Source organism: Crinia signifera, chromosome 3 (assembly GCF_055691185.1).
Source record: "Crinia signifera chromosome 3, ASM5569118v1, whole genome shotgun sequence".
NCBI lineage: Eukaryota > Metazoa > Chordata > Amphibia > Anura > Myobatrachidae > Crinia > Crinia signifera.
Window position 1 is genome coordinate 262,953,312 of NC_139219.1, and position 22,112 is coordinate 262,975,423.

At 43.0% G+C, this 22,112-nt stretch overlaps 1 protein-coding gene across 3 annotated transcripts in view; it reads left to right on the forward strand.

Moving 5' to 3' along the window:
• PLS1 (plastin 1) overlaps positions 1–22,112 on the forward strand; it is a 132,586-nt gene that overhangs the window by 65,828 nt on the left and 44,646 nt on the right. For all 3 annotated transcript variants that reach the window (XM_083174763.1, XM_083174765.1, XM_083174764.1), the window contains exons 3-8: positions 10,620–10,783; positions 16,563–16,692; positions 16,849–16,981; positions 19,762–19,843; positions 20,843–21,008; positions 21,674–21,816. In XM_083174763.1, the coding sequence (XP_083030889.1) occupies positions 10,620–10,783; positions 16,563–16,692; positions 16,849–16,981; positions 19,762–19,843; positions 20,843–21,008; positions 21,674–21,816 (818 nt within the window). The remainder of the gene's footprint in view (positions 1–10,619; positions 10,784–16,562; positions 16,693–16,848; positions 16,982–19,761; positions 19,844–20,842; positions 21,009–21,673; positions 21,817–22,112) is intronic.

Sequence of the window (22,112 nt, forward strand, 5' to 3'; positions counted from 1 at the left end):
ATTTTGGCTATATATTGTTTACTGCTATCTATTAGTGTGTATGCCTAAGTCATACCTGCGGCCAATATCATTTTATCGGTTTATCATTTCATCTAGTCTGTGGGGATCTTTTTTATTCTGGTAGATTGTGGGGGGGGAGGGGGGGAGGGGCCCTGCCTAAGTTGTCTGTGTCGGCCCCAAAATTTCTGATGGCAGCCCTGTGTGGGTGTGGATCGTTTGGTCTACAACAACTAGGTCGACAAGCATTGGGTCGACACCACTAGGTCGACATGCAGCAAGGTCGACATGGGTTAAGGTCGACATGGGTCAAGGTGGTCATGGGTGTAGGTCGACATGACATTAGGTCGACACAAGCATTAGGTCAACATGGGCTAGGTCGACAGTCAACAGGTCGACATGGGTTTTTTCACCTTTTCTCACTGGTCTATCATTGCTGGCTACTTCTGGTAGTGCTGGACTCCATTGGCATCAATTCTGCCTTTATCGATCTCCAGAGTGTTGCAATATTGGATTTCCCCACACTAGCATCAGGTCCCACCCATCAGTATGGTTGCTGGGCAACAGGAATTACATGATCTAAAACAATATTTAAAGAACTGCAGTGAATGAAACAATACAAAATAAATATGTAACAAATAAACATCACTTTAAAAAACTTTCAAACCAATTTTAACTCAGATTTACATGAAGCACTTGAACTCAAAACCGGCGTTGATGTCCCCAGGTTTAAGGATGCTAAAATTGTAGATAAATTGCATTTCTGATTTTGACAGTGCAGCAGGTAAATTGTTAAACCACTTCTTATTTTCTACTAATTTTAGACCTGTAAACATCTAATATGCTTGGAGGAGCATCCTTGTTGCCATCTAAAATGGTTGCATAGAGCATGGGTCTCCAACAACTTTTGGATTTTTCTTAAATGCTTACTCATTCTGGTTTTTTAATGGTCTGGATGCCTTACCTATGTAAATGAGGTTACAAGAACACCCTATCATATAGATGACACTTTTAGTGTGGCAGGTGATGAATTCCTTTATGATGCATTCTTTACCATTCATCATCAGTTTTTCTACCCTTTTAGAGCCATCACTCTTCACTTCTTTGCACATGCTGCATGAGCCGCAACAGCTGAATCCCTTAGTGAGGGTTCTGCCTTCTGACTTGTGGGTGGGTAGCGCACTTTTCACCAAATTATTTTTTAGATTTGGGGCTCTTCTATATATAAAGATGGGTCTCTTAGGAATCTGATCCCCTATTATGGGGTCTTTCTGTAAAATCCTCCAATTTTCCTGAAAGGTTTTCTTAAAAACTTTGTGCTGTGAACTATAGCTCGTAATGAAGGCCCATTCATATTTGAGATCCTCTCTTTGTGTTGCATTTACATTCTCTCTAGCTTCACTGATAATTCTCTCCAAGTACCCACTTTGTTTAATATGTTATTCTAAATTAGTGGCCTGTAGGTGGTAGGTGTTCTCCTCTGTACAGTTTGCTTAATAAGTTTAAGCTGACCACTGACCACTTGGTCTATCCGTCTAGCCAATTTGAGCCATGGCAACTCGAATAATTTATAAAAGTGACAAAATGTTGGTTTAGTAAATGTTTTAGTACATTCTTGATAAAAGTAGTGATGTCTAAAAAAATCAACTGTCAATTGACTGATATGTAAACTAAGTTCAATGTTCAAAGGATTTTCATTTAAATATTTACAAAATTATTTGAATTTAAAAATTCATGACCTGCATTCCATAAAAGAAATATGTCATCAACATAGCAGGTTCATCCTAAATGGGTTATTGTTCCATACATAATGTGTTTCACATTTTCAAATAAAAATATTTGCATAGCTGGGGGCGGACCTGGTGCCCATAGCTGTGCCCACTTTCTGGAGGTATAAATCATCTTTGAACATAACAAGGTTGTTTGTTATGTTTAAAATCAGCACTATGCCTTCCAATAATTTTTTTTGAAGGTGAGTATCTAAGGTGCTGGTTCATAAAAATTCTTTACATGCTAAAATCGTGTTCAATGATTTCACATCTGCTTTTATGAGGATCATTCCCTCCTCCCACTGGACAGTGGGTAAAAAGATTAAAATATCCCCTCTATCTTTCAGATGTGATTGGTTGTAAAAATATATACAGATAAATTAGCAGTAGCTGAATACACACCTTAGATGATAGGACGTCTAGGTGGATGGGTTGTATTTTTACGCACCTTTGGTAATACATATATTACGGGAACAGTGGGTTCTAAATTTAATAAAAACTTCCCTTCTTTCTCCTTAAGGACCTTTAATTGTAGATATTTTGTGATTGATGACTGTAATTTGTTTAAGAGTTCTTCTGTTGGATTTGTTCTGTTCTTATGATATACAGCCCTGTCTTCTACACGTTTCAGCACCTCTGCCTACCATATAAGGTCCATCAAAACAATGCCCCCCCCCCCTTTATCTGAGGGTTTTATAATGAGATTGGTTTAAAAAAAATTCAAGGCTGCTCTTTCTGTGAATGTCAAATTACATTTGGTTCTTCATAAATTTCAGCTCCAGGCCCCTGTGGACCTTAAACATATTAAGCGGTACTTATGTATTTGCGTAAGGGATTCTGCGTAAGAAAATAGCATTTCATCGCATTGCATGTAATTTTTGCATGCGATGCGATCACATGCGATGCGATTTTCCAAGCCAACTGCTCTCTGGGCTTGGGTGGTGCGATCGCACTGCACATAAAATCGCATGCGATCGCATGCGCTTTTATAGGGTGTGATGCCATTTAAGTTAGTATACACTTGTATGACATTTTAATTGGATTTAGGCACCCCCACTATCCACGCCACCCCGAAGTGTGGCGAGCGGCGGCGGAACGCGTCCTCCCGACCTTTTCATACCCCCAGTATCCACGTTGGCGTGGAGCTGATTTTAAATAGTGTGGCGAGTGCAGCGAGCCACCGAGCCCTAAGCGTGGCGAGCCCCACGAGGGGACGCGTATTAAGTTACATGTATTCCGCGTCCCCACGCGGGGCTCACTGCGCTTGCCATGCTTTGGGCTCGGTGGCTCGCAGCAATCTTATCGCACCGCCCAAGGACAGAGAGCAGTGAATAAATTACTTAGGAAAATCGCATCACATGCGATCGCTTCGCATGCAAAAAATCGCATGCAATGCGATTTCCCTACGGTGCCGTAAGTATGCTAATTGTGCGCCCTGCTAATACATAAGTACCTATTAAGCAAATGTATGCCCCCTTACAGCAGACCATTTTTTGGGGATACCAGAGGAGGCCGCCACCTCCTCTAGCATTCCCAAAAATGGTATGCTATAAGGTGGTGGACATTTTGTGAGGGAGATTTTTCATAATAGCAGCAGGAGCCAAGCCAGGAGGAGCGCTGGGTCCACAGACAAGTTGATCTGCCTGTCCTGGTTACAAAGGCAGCGGCAATGGGGGTAAGGCAGGCAGCAGCGGAACGATAGCCCCCGCAGACCCCTGGCACTCACACTTTATTCAGCGCCTCCACGCCACCGCAGGGTCTGCGGGGCTATTGTTATGCCACTGGCCCTTTGACCTAATTAGTACTAATAATTGGGATTCTACTCTTTTACTCTATTGTACAAGAAATGCAGACTTCAGTGTTCCTCACAGCTTTATCCTGGTATATGGATTGCAGACCTAATTACCAGTGACTGCTCCAGAGGTGGGGCTGCAGCACAGTCCAGAATTAAAATGGGGAGCCATACCCACTGCCAGTGAGTCTTGGCCGGTGATGATTGGCAGTGTTTGGAGTGGTAGTAGGTGTGGAGTAGGCGTGACTCCCCTATTTGAATGTTGGACTGTGATGACCTCTGGAGCCACCACTGCTCACTACTCTCTAAGTAAATGATTTGCAGATCTCACAACTCACTCATAGTAAATGGATTGTAGACCTGACAACTCCTAGAATATAATCAAGATTATAGTAATTAGAATATATATATTGTGCAATTCACATTCCAGAGTATGGCTCCTCCCAGCTGCTGACATTATGGAGAAAATTTACTAAGATCGAATGGGTAGGAATGCACGTATTCGGACCCATTCAATGTCAAATACAGCCAGTAAATTAGCATCAGCTAATTAACTATCAGATGAATTTGGCTGATTTACCGTATTTATATAAATTGTGGGTGTGCCGCTGATAGCGGTTGCATATGGAGACGCTGAATCGTTCACAAATTAACTGCTACTGCTATAAGACGACTGCAAGCAGATTGTCCATTCAGGCATATGCCAGATGAGTCATTTTTTTTTCATTGCGGTGTGTGGTCACTGTGGTGTGCTGCACTGCAATCCAATACACCATATACTACTGTCAGAAGCAGAACAAGTTGTGTGTGTGATTGTTCTGCCTCCACGGTCCACACAGTGTTATCAAAGGCCTGTCCATAAAAAAGAAATACAATATAAAAATACATTTTGCTGTTCTTTATTTTTTTGCTGTATACTGCACCCCAATAGTATACACCACAAGTTGCATGTGTGATTGTTCTGTGTCCAAGCAGCATTATACAAGCTGTGCATTAAAAACAAATTCAATTTAAAAAATCCTAATCAATTTTTCTCGTCTTTAATTATTCTTTCTTTGTGTGTAGTGCACCCATAGTATATACTGTCAGAAGGTGGGTTTGTGATTGTTCGGCATCCAAGCAGCGTTGTCTAAGCTGTGCATTAAAAACACATTTAAAGAATTGTAATAATTTTTTCTCATCTTTCTTCATTCTTTGTGTGTAAAACACCCATAGTATATACTGTCAGAAGGTGGGTGTGTGATTGTTCAGCCTCCAAGCAGAGTTGTACAAGCTCTGTCCTCAAAAACAAGAAAAAAAATATTGTGCTCTTATTTAAATTGAATGTAAAAATGGAGAACAAACAGCTTGGAGGAAATACTCCCGCACCAGCTGCTGCCATCATTCATGGTGACGAATATGGTACTACTACTAATACTAACACCATCGCTGGTTTGTGTTCAACTGTGCAATGTGTATGTCATTTTTTTTACAAGCTAAGGGTGCGTGGGTGGCACAGGGACAATTCCATCTTGCACCTTTTTTTTTGCCATTATGTGCTTTTTGAGGCCTACTTTTTCAAACTGCCATCCTGTCTGCTGCTGCAGTGCCACTCCTAGATGAGCCACATGTTTGTGCTGCACACTTGTGTGGCTTAGCATAGTCATACCTCCCAACTTTGTGAAATCAGCCGGCGGGACGCTGCTGCCGCGCGCCGTAGCCGAGGCGAAATTTTCCGGGGGGGGGGGGGGCCTATACTTGCGGCTTTCCCGCGAGGCCACGCCCCCATTTTGCCGCTATGGGGGCTTGACCCAGAGGCTCTATGAGCCTCTAGCCATGCCCCCAGCCCCCTGGCTGCGGGAATAGACGCTGTGCGCATGCGCACAGCGTTTATTCCCCGCTGCTTAGCAGCTGACAGGGGGGGACTCCCAACAGCCCCCCCATACCGCGGGACACTGCCACCCGTGGGTGGGACAGCGGGACAGGCCCTGATAATTGGGACTGTCCCGCTAAAATCGGGACTGTTGGAAGTTATGGCATAGTAATGCAGCTAACTCGGTGCAACCTTTTGCCCTAAAAACAATATTGTGAGGTGTAAAGTAGTTAGAATTGTCTGCAAAGGGCTGGAAAGTAATGTCATTGAGGTTAATATTACTCTAGGGACAAAGAAACCCCCAAAATTACATGATTTGGGCGTTTTTTGACCATTTTTGAAAACAAATCCAAATCCAAAGCTTTTCACCGCCGCTCGATGACGAATCCAAATACAGATACAAATCATCGGCCCCAGCGCTCATCCCTACTTCTAACCCATTCCTGGCAACTATGCTCCAATTTCCTTCATACCCACCAGCCTCTACATTGCAACCCAGTCAAAGGGCTGTGACCTGTGTATTGGGTACATCGAAGCCCAAACCCCTTGAGGAGTCTGTGGTGTAGGACACTGATGCATTAGACTCTGTTTCTCTAGTCCTGTCCAAGCTAACTCCAAGTGTACAGCAAACATCCACAACATATATCCAAGAAGATCCACTATAGTTCACAAGGAGAAGGCTTAAACTAGCAGTAGCATATTATTGTACCTGCAACTGCCAACGGGCATTAGTGTGGATGCAGTAGCACCCATCTCTGAATCAGAGGGCTCTATTTATTTAACACTAGTATCAGACTTGCTGTGAGTATCAGAGGTGGATACTAAAGCACCAGTGCAATGCAACATTACTTCACTACAATCTCTAATGCTGATGAGCTTAATTATTATGTTGACACCACAATGTCGACAGTTATGATGTTGACACCACAATGTTGAAAGTTATGATGTCAGTATTGTTAAAATGTTGATAGGCAACATGTCAAAATTTCAACATGTGAAATGTTGACATCAGCATGTTGACATTAGTGTTAAGGTGCCCATGGGGCAGTGTGATGAGATACAAATTGCATCGCATATTGTTTAAAACGCACAGTGCTTTAACCCATCGCATGCGTTATGGGACATACACACGCAGCGATTTTGTGTTCTTTTCTAAGCAATCTGACTAGTTTGCTTAGAAAGTAAGCACAGATCTCTCCGTGTGTATACCCTGATGCGCGGCCCCTTGAGTTGCTATCGCCTGCAAACTAAGTCAGTGCATGCAGTCAAAATCTAGTAAAATTGCTTAGCAAGTGACTGCAAATCTCTCTGTGTGTACAGAATAAGCAATAGTGATCGAGATCTCTCATTCTGATACACTACCCACTTTTTTTTATTAAGAAAAATCGCTTATCACAAATCTCTGCATGTGTATGTGCTCCCCATGGGAGATCTGGACACAGGGAAATCGCCTACCCTAAATAGCTTAGCAAAATATCTTAGCATACACCTATACGTGTGTATGCCCCTTAAATAAGAAGTAGATTCTATTACAGGGGTGGCCAACCCGCGGCTCGCGAGCCGCATGCGGCTCTCCCCCTTGTAAGGTGCGGCTCCTTCTCCCACTGCTGCCCGTCCCCCCAAATCCCTATTTCTTCTGAGGGGAGGGAGATCGTGCATCGCGCATCTCTCCTACCCCTTACTGTGCATCCTTGTGACTGGGCCATCCGTCAATTAGAGCTTGTGGGCCGGTAGCCAATCAGGAGCCGGCCCGTGAGCTTTGATTAGTGGACGGCCCAGTCACAGGGAAGTGAGGGGGGAAGGAGACGCTTGGTGTCCTGTGCTGTGCTCTCCTCCCGCCGGTGACATGACAGGTCTGCAGGGGGACGCCAGACTGTCCTCTCCCCGCCCGGCAGCAGCAGCAACAATGGTGAGTGTTGCTGCGGGGAATTTTGCACTGTGGGGGCATAGCAGATTGTTGCACTGTGGGGGCATAGCAGTTGGTGGCACTGTGGGAGCATAGCAGTTTGTGGCACTGTGGGAGCATAGCAGTTTGTGGCACTGTGGGAGCATAGCAGTTTGTGGCACTGTGGGGGCATAGCAGTTTGTTGCACTGTGGGGGCATACCAGCTTTCTGGCAACGTGGGGGCATACCAGCTTTCTGGCAACGTGGGGGTATACCAGCTTTCTGGCAATGTGGGGGCATACCCGGCACTGTGGGGGGCATAAGTGTATCTGGCACTGTTGGGGGCATATGTATATATGGCACTGCACTATTGGAGCCATATTTGTATCACACCCACCCAAGGGGTCAAAATAGACTGCACCCCTTTTTTTGGCGCGAGCATGATGCCTGCTCTTTAGCTTGACTTCCGATATTTTTCGGCTCTTTACCTCTGACTGGTTGGCCACCCCTGTTCTATTACATCTTCAATACAACTCTCATCTTACATAAACCCCTATAGGGCTATGCACCGCTTACACATATTATGCCACCATAAGAATCTGTACCATTTTCACTGCATCATCTCCGCCCTGTAAAAGCTCGTCTGCCCTTGGAATATTCCCTTTTGTCAGCATTACAACAGAGAGTGCTCAGAACATGTATGACTTTTCCCTTTCTGCAGCTGAATCCAGTGCTTGTTACATATTACTTATTAAAAAAAAAGGTAATAAAGTTCCTTTGTACAGTAGGTAATATTTTATTTATCTTTGATCTGTGAAGAAAACTATTTATTTTATGGAAGCGCAACAGTATATACACTGTACTTTGAGCAGATACAATGCTGTAAAAGAAACCTCTGATTGCAGCACTATAATGCAGTCCTTAAATCAGTGATCTAGGGCAGGCCTGATCTAGGGTGACATGTAATAGGATGAGATTTTCTGACTTTTGAGACTTTGGGGAGTATTCAATGATTTTTTTCTCAATGTGCAGTGAATTCTGTTTAGGATTCGCTGCACATTCGCAGGGTTCCGGAGGGCTGCAGCATTCGCTGCCAGCCCTCCCTGTCACCCTATTCAATGCAGCAGGGGCTCGCTGCCCCTGCTGGCGAATTTTAACTGGGGGATGGAGGCAGGTAGGGAGATGTAAGCCTCCCTGCCTGCCCCAGAATTTGTGGGGGAGGGCTCCCGGGGCACAGGCAGCAGAGGCTGCCCCCCGGGAATGCTGGCACAGGACAGGGGTAGGCAGGAGTAGGGAGCCGCTCCTCTGGTCCCGTACGTAACAAGCCGGGACCATAGTGAAGTGAATAAATGAATATCGAATGAGCGGCTCCCGGCCCCCTGCTGGCCAATGTGTAAAACAAAAAGTAAAAAAAAAGAAATAAAAATTAAATACATATTAATGTGCTTGAAGCACATGGATAAAAATAGCATGCCCCTTCACATGAAAAAAAATCTGATTCTTTTACACCAAAAAAACAAACAACCCTTTATTTTAAAAGATCACTTTCCAGTTCACCTTAAAAAGATGTCGAATGCAAACTGGTGAATCATGGCAAAAATCAGGGTGAAAGCAATTTGCCATCCTAGCATTGAGTACACTCTCGGTGAATCCTAGTGAAAACCCCATTGAAATACACCAGCGAATTGCAGCGAGCATGAAACTGAGACCTGGCCGACAGTCACTGTTCGCTTTCGGCGAACACTGAACATTGAATAGGGTGAATCAGATTTTCAGTGAAAAAGATTCACTGCAAGGAGTGAAAACAGCCCGATTCGGCGAAAAAAAAAAACGGTGAATCGGGAGCATTGAATTCTGGCCTTTTAGTCAAAAAAACTTCAGAATTTGCCTGTTTTGCGTAATTCGCACTTTTTGCTAGTGAACTTGCACACTTTGACCTATCGGAAAATTTGCACACTTCAAATTGCATTTAGATGTTTTCCCATTAAGTATACAATTCGCAAATTAATAGGGTGTGATTTTTGGTAAACGTTACCAAAGTTCACACTCACAATAAACCAGCTTCAGACTGGCGAATTTGACAGAACCATGCACAGATAAGTGAGATCTGTGTATGGTTCTGTCCCAATGTGTAAAAGGGAAAAAAATGGCGTGGGTTCCCCCCCCCCTGAGCCACACCAGCCTCAGACTGGTTGAGCCAGTCCAAAAAGCATATGGGGTCCCCATATTTCTGAAACCAGCCCTGGGCTCTTGGACCAGTCCTGGTTCCAAAAATATGGGGGACAAAAAAACTGGGGGTCCCCCGTATTTTGGAACCAGTATTGGGCTCCAACAGCCAGCTGTGTCAAGCCACACAAGGTCCCCCTTTGGGTGTCCCTCTTCGCTACAGCACCAGCAGCCTTAATGCCGCCAGGCTCACATGGTGACTGTCAGGCTGCTGGTGCTTTAGTAGACACAGACAGCCACAGGGTTCCCGTCTCTGCTACAGCAGCCTGTCAGTGCCGAGTGAGCAGTGGCAGAGATGACAGAGTTTTTTTTTCTAATTTTTAACACAGATTAGACTGGCGTCCACCGCCCTGGGATGCCACCAGGCTTCAGTCCTGAAAGGGGGATCCCCCACGGACCTCGTCCAGAGCTGACCAGCCATGGTGCACATGGTACAGCCAGGGGACCTTGTATAAAAAGTATCCCCCAGCTGTGGCATGACACCGCTGGCTGTTGGATCCCAGTGCTGGTCCCTACCCCCAGTTTTTTTGCCGCCCCCCATATTTTTGGAACCAAGAGTCCAGGGCTGGTTATGCTTGGGGGTTGGGGGACCCCACGCTATTTAAAAAATATATATTACCGAAAATCGCACATGTGTAAAAAATTGCATGTTTCCGTGACTAAAATTCACACAAATCGCAGGCGAGTTCCATTTCTACCCCCCAAAAAAATTGCGATTTCAAACATGCGATTTAGTGCGATTTTGGAACCTTACCAAAAATGTTATCCTATTACATGTCACCCCTAGAGTTTTTATTTCTGTCAGGTCCATTTATGTTAAATAAATTCTATTTAAAGCCAGTAGGTGATGTACGTAAACCATCTGCATTGTGTTCATCTCTAAATTAGGCCCGAAGTGTAGTTACATCTTGGCAGAATTAGAAACATCTTTATCTGAGTTTAGCTTTAACGTTTGGCCGGGCGACATTTATGGGGTCACAAGGCAGTGAATGTACACTGCCAAGCAAGCCAACCTGAACCAGGCCCTAAAAGTTCAGTGCTTCATCTGTGTTTTAATTTGCTATTTATTAAATTAAACCTTGTGGTTCTTTGCTGCAGATGCTGACAATAGTGGATTTGTTAATGACTATGAACTCCAAGAATTGTTCAAAGAAGCCAACCTCCCGCTTCCTGGCTACCGTGTGCGAGAGATTATCGAGAGAATATTTGTAGCAGCTGACCGCAATAAAGATGGGAAGATCGACTTTGAGGAGTTTGTTTTGGTGAGTATTGTCTGTTCCTGGTGTGTTAGTAGTTAAGATTTGACCGAATTAGTCTACCATTGCCCACCTACAGCACTTACTCTACTTTTACTCAGTCACCTCCATGGGTACTTGTGTATTATCACGGCACCCACGATGTTGATCGTACTGCAGCACATCGCATCGCATTGCATGCAATATAGTGGCGTGCGATGCGATCAGATGCGATTTTTAATTGTACAAGCATTGCTTACAATGTTAAATGCACCCCCATTGTCAACAACACCCCCACTATCAATGCCAACTGGAAGTGTGTCGAGCTCCGCGAGACCGCGAGAGGCGGCGGTACGCGTCCTCCAACCTTTTCATACCCCAAATATCCACGTCGGCGTGGAGTTGACTTTAGATAGTGTGGCGAGCATGTATTCCGCGGCCCCTCACGGGGCTCGCTGCAATCGCCACGCTTCGGGCTCACGCTGGCCACACTATCTGAGATCAACTCCACGCCGACGTGGATAGTGGGGGTATGAAAAGGTCGGATGACGCGTACCGCCGCCCCTCGCGGGCTTGCTGCTCTCGCCACGCTTGGGGTTGGCGTTGATAGTGGGGGTCGCGTTGACAATGGGGGGGCATTTTACATTCTGGGGGCATTTAACATTGTAGGCACCCATCAGGTTGCTTGTACAATTAAAAATCGCATGCCATCGCATCGCATGCCATTTAATGGCATGCGATGCGATATTTAATTGTACATTTGGGCTTTTTCACGCAGAAATCGCATCACATACCATCGCATACCATCGCATACCCTATTTAGTGGTATGCGATGCGATGGGCGCCATGATAATACACAAGTACCCTTCCATGTCTACCAGCTATCTTATCCAAGAGGTTCTTCCATGTACCACTACACCTTTGTAGCTATTCTGTCAATGCGTCACGTGCTTCTGGTTTAACCAATTAAATGTAAAGGTAAAAGTAAAGGTATACCTGCATATAGACACCTTTACAGTGCACAGACTGTAACTATACCAATTCCACACAGCCCAATGTTGCACCACATCCGGCTGAGCAGAATCATCCTCCCAGTTGTGAACCATTCAGAGATTCTCTATCACCCTTAAGACCTTGTACATACTATAGGTACTGTGTAGTTGTATCCAAAGTCCTGGAGTAAGGTACAGGAATGTAGATATGAAGGCCTCTCCTCCCATAATCACAGCTTGCTTCTAGGTACAGCAATACATCTGTGCTCAGCAGCCTGTATAGCGATATTCTTCTGCATTTCTGTGTCGGCATACTTATACACAAGGGACCTTATTCTGATTCACATGCAGTGCTGCGTGTAATTTTAAGCCGCCCGCACTCACATTGCCACCCTTCCCACGGCAAATTCGCCCACACGGCTGCGAATAAATGTTTTGCATCAACATTCATTCGCAACCTAGGGAGTGAGGACTACATCATTCGATGGTCACCGACCATTGAATGATGTGGAATGTGCATGCAAAACTAAGACACTCTCAGGTGTCTTAGTTTTGCATGCACCCTGTGCGAGGACACGGCGGGCAGCTGACATCCAGTAATGTCAGCTGCCCACCACCGGCAACCGCGTCACTGCCTCATTTCCATAGGAACGCCCAGCGTTGCGCATTAGTCAAACATTGCTCCCCTGCGAGTACATGCAGGGGAACATGTGAACCAAAATCAAGCCCAAGATTTCCTGCATAAAGGCATTGCTGTTGCTGCAATAATTTACTATATGTTGCTAGATTTTAGTATTTGTTTTAAAATAAAATTTATACGTAAAATTCCTCCACAAAATACAAAAGAGTAAAGCAGCATAAGCTTAAACAGGACAATTCAATGCAACAGAAATAAAACTGTAGTGCAGGCCTGTAAGTATGTAGTAGGCCCTGTTATACCTGTCCCCACAGTACCATCTCCTCTACAATGATAAATTCAGAAAGATGGATGATGCATGCAAAGAAGAGATGAACTCTTTTACTGTGCCAGAATCAATGCTACACTACAGCCTACAACCTGTACATATCATATACAGTATATGTCACTGCTGCAGCAGAGGTTTCTGGGAAGAGTCATGCACTTAAACATACAGTAGAACAAGTTGTGAGGAAAGTGCCTTTTGGATTGTCTTTTGTAATGATGCACCAAAATTAGTTAAAAATGAACCTTTATTGACAATCAATTAAAAACTGTGAAATATTTAAAAACTATAACATACAACATTCAGTGGTGAAATTCACGATACATGTGTGTTAAAAGTCAGGGTGGAAGGCAGGCAGCCCACTGGAGTTCACTGTCTATAACTGTATAAATTATGTATACTTATTGATGTGATAACAAGGTATAGGGAATCAAAATTGTATCCCTGTTTGTGCTATATTCACACTCTACCCCTAGTCACACTGAAAAGTGTGTTATTGCACAATGTAATTCTATTAGGATTCCCATAACAATTAGATTGTATCCTGAGTCAATCTATATTAGTAGCCCAACCACAACTGGGAGTGCCTGTACGGACTGGTCACTCACAAATAATAATATCGCTCTCCCTCAATGGGGTATATTAGAGCAAGGGTGAGTGATGGAAATAAGACCTTTATTCTGGGTCTCCCGCAGCGAGCTCGTCTGCGGGGGACCCGATTCAGGATACCGCCTGCGGCTGCTTGTCAGTCACTCGTACCGTGGTATTGTGCACGGTGACCGGCAGTCTGAGGCGGGAGTGCAGGGAGGGGGAAGCCACCGCACAGAATGATTCTCGCTACCCTTACAAGGGCTGCAGGGTCATCTGGCTGGTGGATTACATTATCAGTAAATCACAATGTACTGTAATAAAAATAACAAAGTGTCCATGTGCCGCTCTGCCTGCGCACTGGTTAGCCAGCACGCGCTTCGCAGGTTAGCTTCTTCAGGGCCCTGGTTGCAGTTACAATAGCTTCGGTGCCATGCTGCATGACCATAGATGTTTGACTGATGTGGGTCCGTATGTTGCTTCTTTGTGCACAAGCAACGGTTCAGAGATGCTGTCACCGAACATCTCAATACAAATTCTGACATCTGTGGGATTTGCATATTTTCACACAGCTGTTGCATACAAATTCCCAATTGCGGTGGCATTAGCGTACATCTCTGAATCAGGGAAATATGAGAAAAATATGTAAAATGAGAGATAATTAAGCAAAATTTGCAGCAGTCTGGAGAGCGGATAACAGTGCACAAATCCTGACCTCTGAACCTCTAACAAGCCGAGGTCCATAATGCATCAATTATCTGATAATATTGTATCAAATTATATCTTTTGACTAATGTTTAACCTCTATATACTAGTAAATTATTTTCATTTTTTAGACTATAATTGGTATTGCTCATTGTACTGTACCTTCATTGGAGATTTACTATACTTTCTAAGTACATATACCTGTATAAGTAATAATTAGTAGACCCTAAGGCTTCAACACAGATTGAATTTATGGAGGCATGGATTTACTAAGGTTTGAAAGTCTAAGGTATGTGATAAGGAAACCTTGCTTGTATCTCATATCTGTAAAATGAGCAGGTGATATGTCTGTACATTAAGTGGCCTGTTCCATCTGTGGTCTAAGATGGGAGAAGTGCAGTATTGCAGTCACCTGAATTTATAGTAATCTCCCATGACCCATTCATTCCCCGGTGCTCCTAGCTTTGTGCATTTTTTTGATAGAATAACTCACCCAAACAGTGAGAACATGCTACAGTATCTGCAAGTTATATAACCTGTGAATTAAAATTTGGTTGCTAGTATTATATGGAGGTGACAGATTTCTAATTTTCTGTTGCTTCTTGCTCATTAATAATCATTACTGTTTGCGCCATGTCCTAAGCACATTATTGTCACCTATAACAAGTAACAACCTGTACATGTCGCATTACGGGCTGTAGTTTATGTCATAATTTTCCCCTCTTAGTGTAATACAGAGGACCCCAGAGTCAATCAGATCACACACTGATTTAACAATCCTCCAGTACTTGTGTCACTTAGCAAATACAATGGTTCTAAATCTCTGACATAAAACATAAGGCATCACCAAAATGTCAGCATGGTCTAAACGTCCACATTCATAGTGTTGACATGGTTATAATGTGGACATTGAGCATGTAGATAGTTAAAAAGTTGATATTGGGTTTTTGGGTACTTGAGCCCTACCTATCCCTAACCGCTACCTATCCCTAACTGCCACCTAATTCTACCTGCTGAATAACCTTAACCACAGCCATCCGTATCCACCGTCTAACCCTAACCACCACCTAACCCTAACTGCCACCTAACCCTAACCTCCACCTGAACTGTAACATCCACCTAAATCCATACCTTCCTATAGGACCCATTCCATGAGGGACAAAGGGTTAGATGTACTAAGCTTGAAAAGTGATAAAATGCCATCCAATCAGCTCATACTGTATCTGTCATGCTATAGACTGGGTTTGAAAAATGAGAGGAGCTGATTGGTTGGTGGTTTATCACTCTCCATTTTATCACTTTTTAAGGCTTAGTACATCTCGCCCAAAATGCTCTGTTCCTGGCATTTGTAGAGGTGAGACAGCAGCACAGTCCAAAATTCAAATAAGGGAGCCACACCAACTACCACCCCAAACATCACAGTTCAGCACTCACTGGCATTAGGTGTGACTCTCCTATTTGAATTTTGGACTGCACTGCAGCCCCATCTCTGCAACTGCCACTGGCAAGGAAGTCCAGGAACAGAGTATTTTGTCTCTCCTAGAATTAGTCTTGTTGGAAGGTATGCCTAAAACTAACTGCTGCTTAACTCAAACCACAGTCTAACCCTTACCACGACCTAATCTTAACCGATTCTTAACCCTAACCACCACTTAAGAATACTGTAGCTGCCACACAACCCTAACCACAGCCTAACCCTAACCGCAGCCTAATCCTAACTATAGCCTAACACTAACCTATACCTAACCATTTTTAACATATTTCATTGTCTCTGAGCCCAATACATCTCTAAATGGACCTGGTTAACACTACTGTCAATATAACATTACTCTTCAAGTAATGTGATTATCAATATGGGGATATACAAACTAAAAAAAATAATTTAAAGTGCAAGCAATTCCACTATTTAATATTGCCATAGGTAGTGCAAATGAGCACCTACAGTATCTCTCAGCTTGTTAATCATACCTTTTAGGCTTTTACCTGGGAAAACCTGCTCTTGTTAAATTAAGGAGTAGGGATAATAAATATTTACCTCCCCCCCCCAATCCAAACCCACCCCCACCCAGCCGCATCAGGTTATATTTTGAGAACCTTCTCTAACCAATCATGATGCAGAATTGCTTCAGAAAATGCACTGTATGGAGCCGCGTAAAAGAGCAGGTCTAGTCAGGACAGGAACAGTGATGTCCCAGCAAATTAAACGAAAGGTGACTCAGATTTGCATTAAAAGAGAATCAGGTAGGTAACTGGAGCAGTGACTTTCTCACCAAGAAAATATGCCACAGGGCTCTTTAAGGGCAAAGCTAAAGTGCCATTGTATATATTGATTTGAAATTAAAAAGTGATGCTTGTTGCTCCTGGTTGTTTTATTGGTGTGAAAAAGACACATATTAAGCGCATAGGTCTATGGACCCCGGTATGCCAGAGTGGGCTACTTGGTATAACTGGAGCTACAGTATATAAGACATATCTGTAATAAAGTATTGTTTTTAGGTAAACGATGGTAATATTAAATAACTATTTTTACTATTTGATTTTATACTTTTATATACCTAGTTGATGCAAGATCTGAAAAGTAAAGATGTGAGTCGAACATTCCGAAAGTCAATCAACAGGAGACAAGGGATAACAGCGATAGGAGGCACATCTGCGATTTCCAGCCAGGGAACACAGCATTCCTATTCAGGTGAGATACAGCAGCCTCCACTTCCTTCTACTTTCATCCTCCTTTAGTGAAAGCAGTGGTAAGGGATACTCTGACATCCTGCTGCGGGACTGGGGTTATCATGGGGCATGTCAGTGCCTACATCCTCTCACTCTTCTGTGCTGCTACTTATTTCAGAGGAAGAGAAAGTGGCTTTTGTTAACTGGTTAAATAAAGCACTAAAAGATGATCCACACTGTCAGCATCTTCTGCCCATGGACCCATCCAACAACAGCCTCTTCACATCACTACGGGATGGAATCTTGCTATGGTAAGTGCCAGAAAATAATGCCCTGTACTAAAATGTATGCACATCCTGAAGAAGATTGATCATGAAGGCTACACTCATTATATTACTTGACCTGTAACCTGAACACATACTAATAGTATAGATCAGGGGTTCTCAAACTATTTTGCTCTGGGACAGTGTCAGATAATAAAAATGATTACAAGACTCCAGCAAGTTACTCAGAATGGCCGCCACATGTGTGTGGTCAGCAGTCCACACATGCACGGCAGCATAGGAGGCAATGTGTGAAGGAAAGCCTGCCTTATGACTCCTCAGATCTCTGTCAGTGGTGCGAGGAGTCTAAAGTAACAGACAATTCAACTGATTTTTCAGACTCCCTCGGTCACTGATGTGAGAGATCAGAGAAGTCATCAGCAGGAGTCGCGACCCCATCCTCAGATGTTCGTGAGTCGTGACCCACTTTGGGGTCTGGTCAGGACCCAAACTCTGAGAACCACTGGTATAGATTATAATATAAGACTGAGTATAGTGATAACACATTTATATTAGAACCCCTGTACTAATTATTATAAATCATATTTTTTCTTTTCTTTTCCATGTTAAATTATTAGCATACAACTAATAATATAACATTATTCATATACAGAACATTCAGCTCTGTAAATTATACAACTAAAACCCTAGGAAAGTAGTGTGGTATTCAGCTGATATGTGGACAGCATATGGTCGACAAGGTCAAAAAGTCAACAGGTTCAAATTGTCAACAATGGTCAACACAACATTTAGTCGCAATGGCCTCTATGTCCCCAAATGGAGGAGTGTCACTAATGTTTAGAGGGAAGGAAGAGGCCAGGGAGTTCTTTCATTGGCCATTGGACGATTTCCTGGTGTCAGCAGCAGGCGTCTTGTGTGGCACGAAGCTGCCTGATGGCGTGTGAGTGACCCGAGGCTGTGTGCTAGGACACAGCACAGATCACTACTGCAGCAGGAGGTATGTGCCTGTAATAGACGTCTCCTGCTGCATTACCATACATCAGGAGGGGGTTATTACAAGCAGCACTGATAACACCTGGCTTCATCCGCATCTGAATAACATTCCTCTATCATGTAATATATTTTATTTTATTATTATTAATGTATACTGGAAGTTGATAGTATAACAACATAATAGTTTCCTGGAATGATAATTGTAAAACGCATAAAGTCACTCTGACATCATACTACGCATTAGTAGATTGAGTCTTCACCTATAAACCTTTAATGAGATGCATTTGTGTGAGTTTGGTGGGATATTTAGTCATTACAACGACGCACATGATTCAGAGGTGACCGCTATTTTCATCACTGCTGTGGGGAAAAAAACTAGATTAAATGAAATAGTTACTATGGATAATGTTGTTAATAGTGGCCAGGGCCAGGCCTACCATTAGGCAGCATTAGGCCTCTACTTAGGGTGCAGGGATCTGCAGGGGTGGATTTACGGGTGAGGGCGCCCCTAGGCACAACAATAATGCCCCCCTCCCCGCCGCCTAATTGTATCACTGTGACATTTTTATTTGTTATTCTGTATGCATATTTACTAAGTAGGACAGTTACAGGGACAGTCTCTGCATGTCCTATCCATTTACACTCTATTTAAGATGGAATATGGTACAGTACAGTGGATAATCTGCAGTTATTGGTACATTTCGGGCTGACCGTACTATCACAAGCATCCGAGTTCCGCCCCCAAACATGTGCCGCCCCTAGGCACGTGCCTCACGTGCCTAATGGGAAATTCGACTCTGGGGATCTGGGGGCGCACCACCGAGTCTGCCTATCACACAAATAAGGATGTCTATGAGGAAGACACCCTTGTTGTACTTAATGCAGCTTATGAATGTGGATCTTCCAAGTCGCCACCTCCACACTTTCACTTGAAGTTCTGGACAGTGAGTATTGGTGGCAGTATGGGGTTGGCGAGTGGGGGGGCAGTGTATAGTCCCCACTATATTGGTCACAGGTTCTCAGCATGATTCATGTTCTAAACGGAGTCCCTAGCTTACTCCAGATACAATCATCTCATGCCTCTTATCTTGTCCATAGTCTGGCAGTAATCTACACTGCATTCCTTTGGTATCCATACAGACCTAAAATAAGCAGAGACGTGATTAGTTAGGATACGTGGTGCAAACCTTTGTACTTGTGCAGATGCTGCCATATTGTACCATATATTCATGCACTTCTCTAATAATAATAATCATTATTATTAACATTATTAGTAGTAGTAGTAGTAGTAGTAGTAACAATATTACAATGTTATTTTTAACATTATTGTACAGAATTAGGCTCCAAGTGACAGAATAGCCTGGCACTGCTTTAATTCCCAATGTTTATATGGTATATGGAGATCATTTATGAATGAGCGATAAAACTGTTTGCGAATAATAAAACTTGTTGCATATTATATGGTGCTCCAGCCAATCAGCTCCCATCAGTCATATGTTTCACAATGAAAAAACATTGGAGTTTGGATCTGATTGGCTGGGACACTATTTATCATACGCTATGAGTTTTATGACTTCTTGATAAATGGGTCCCATGATTGGAGAAATCGTTTATTCTAATTTCACATGGCAAAAACTGCAATCATCATGATACTTTACAAACATACGGTAAGTAATTCATTAAATTATTTTTAATTTATAATTCCATTTTACAGTGTAGAGAGACATACTATAAGAAGCGGTACAGTTTGTAAACAATTACAGCAAGTACAGTAACAAGTGTTTTCTTTTCTTTTTTGTGCTTTCCTCAATTAGCAAAATGATAAATTTATCTCAGCCAGACACCATCGATGAGAGAGCCATCAACACAACAAAGCTAACGCCATTCACCATTTCAGTGAGTGATTATATACATTGTACTGTTTATTTTGTTTGAGGTATTTTACAATTAAATTGCTCATTAACACTGTAATGATTATGTTGCAGAATCATTAGCTTTTCAGGACTACTATAATTCTGAATTAGTAGCAAGAGGAGATTGTAGATTATACTGTAGTGAATGTTGGAGATGTTTGGAATCTCTTATTAATTAAGAAATACTGCTTGGGAAATGACAGCGATTGAGGGGACAAATGCTGCAGTACCAGCTTTGGTCAGAAGGTGGTGATCATGTTTGAACAGTGCATCATTCTGATGCATAGTGCTCAAATTGCTCAAATCTATACATTTTTTAAAGTGACAAAAAAATCACCAAGAAACGAAAATTCAGGTGCTCATCCAGTCTCTGTACTAGGGGAGGTTTAACAAAGCTGGGAGAGAGGTACAGTGTAAAGAGATAAGGAAGGCAAGTGAGCACAGTAGGGGTGGGGGGCACAAAACATGGTGCAGGGGGCAGCTTGGAGACATGGCGTAACATAATAAGTAATGCCAAGATTTCCAGCATTGCACAGTGGGGGCCACGGCTAAGATAATGCGTTTCAGCGTTTCATCTCGTCATGTTCCATCCTCCCTGCTGTTCTGTGATGGTAGGCTAGTATGCTTCATTTCTCATATAATTTTCAACAAGTTTTGATTATTCAACACTTCCACCTAATCTTTTCAGTACTCCAAATACAAATGATCACATCGAGTAACGAGCTATAGGAAACTACAAGAAGTGCCAGCATGTATGCATCGTGACCTCCATCATTAATTTATTACTATTGCCTCAATGAACATTTCTTTTTTGTACCGTTGTTCATTTATAAATTATTCTGCCATTATTTATTACTTAACAAGCGGAGGACAGGCTGTTCATATGTTTATGCATATAGTTGTGCAACAATATCCACATTTAAAGCAGTTAGTTTATGACAACTATAATGCTCTCTAATAATTTGTTTTAATATTTCTACAGGAAAATATTAATCTAGCACTGAATTCAGCCTCTGCCATTGGTTGCACAGTAGTGAATATTGGTGCACAAGATTTAAAAGAAGGAAAACCGCACTTGGTTTTGGGCCTGTTATGGCAGATTATCAAAGCTGGACTGTTTGCCGACATTGAAATCTCCAAGAATGAAGGTAAATTAAAGAGAGCCCCCCTCCCCCCCCAAAAAATATAATTGAATATTAGGTGAAAATGATAGTAAACCTTTCACTTTAATACTCAACAGTTCTGTTTGTTTTGGTATTTAAATGATAGGTCAACAGTAAATAGGTCAGGGTTGCCTAACTTCCCAGAATGGCCAGAAGGCTCCCAAAAATCGAATACTCCTCCCGCCCCCCCCGGAAATGTGGGCGACCCTCCTGTATACCAGCCCCCTGACCCCGCATCTTCTCTGCGGAAGCGTTTGTTTCCAGCAATTCGCAGCTTTTCGGTGAGGGGGCAGGGCTAAAGATGCAAATTGCGGCATTTAGCCCCATCCACTCATCGAAGACCTGCGAATTGTGGGATTTGCAGTATTTGGGGCGTGGCTTGATTACGTCTACACCAGCCCCCTCCCCCCCCCCCCCCCCCCCCCCGAAGTGCTGCTGACAGTCTCCTCTCTGGGCTTCTCGAAGAGGAAGATTGTCAAACGGTAGCAATGTCTTAAGAATTAATATTTTTTACAATGTTATATATTACACATTTACTTTTAAGCATGTGTACCAGAAAAAAAATCTCTTTAGGTTATTCTGAAAGATCTAATTTCATGTATGATTCATTAAAGAAAAATTGGATTAACAGTGTTTGGCCTCTTCTCCAGCTCTTATTGCGTTGCTGAAGGATGGAGAAACACTGGAAGACTTAATGAAACTGTCCCCTGAGGAGCTCCTTCTCCGCTGGGTGAATTACCATCTGACTAATGCTCAGTATCCAAATATAAGAAACTTCAGTGGAGATATTAAGGTACATTAAGCATTAAAGCACTTTGCAGGAGCAATACAGTACTTTACAGTATCATTACTTTACTATTTAAAGTGTTCTTTACTATACTATTACTGTATCTGTCCAAGTTCAAATAACTTTTATTGAAATAAAACAGTCACTGTTACGGTTTCGGGTGTGAATCCGCAGCCGGGACTGCTGTTTAGGACAGCCACGGTGGGACCCTACGCTGACTCTGTTGACCCCCAAAGTTAGGTGACCGGTTCCTGCAGATACTAGGTTTCGCCTGTAGCCGCCACGTTTGAAAGGGAGAGAGT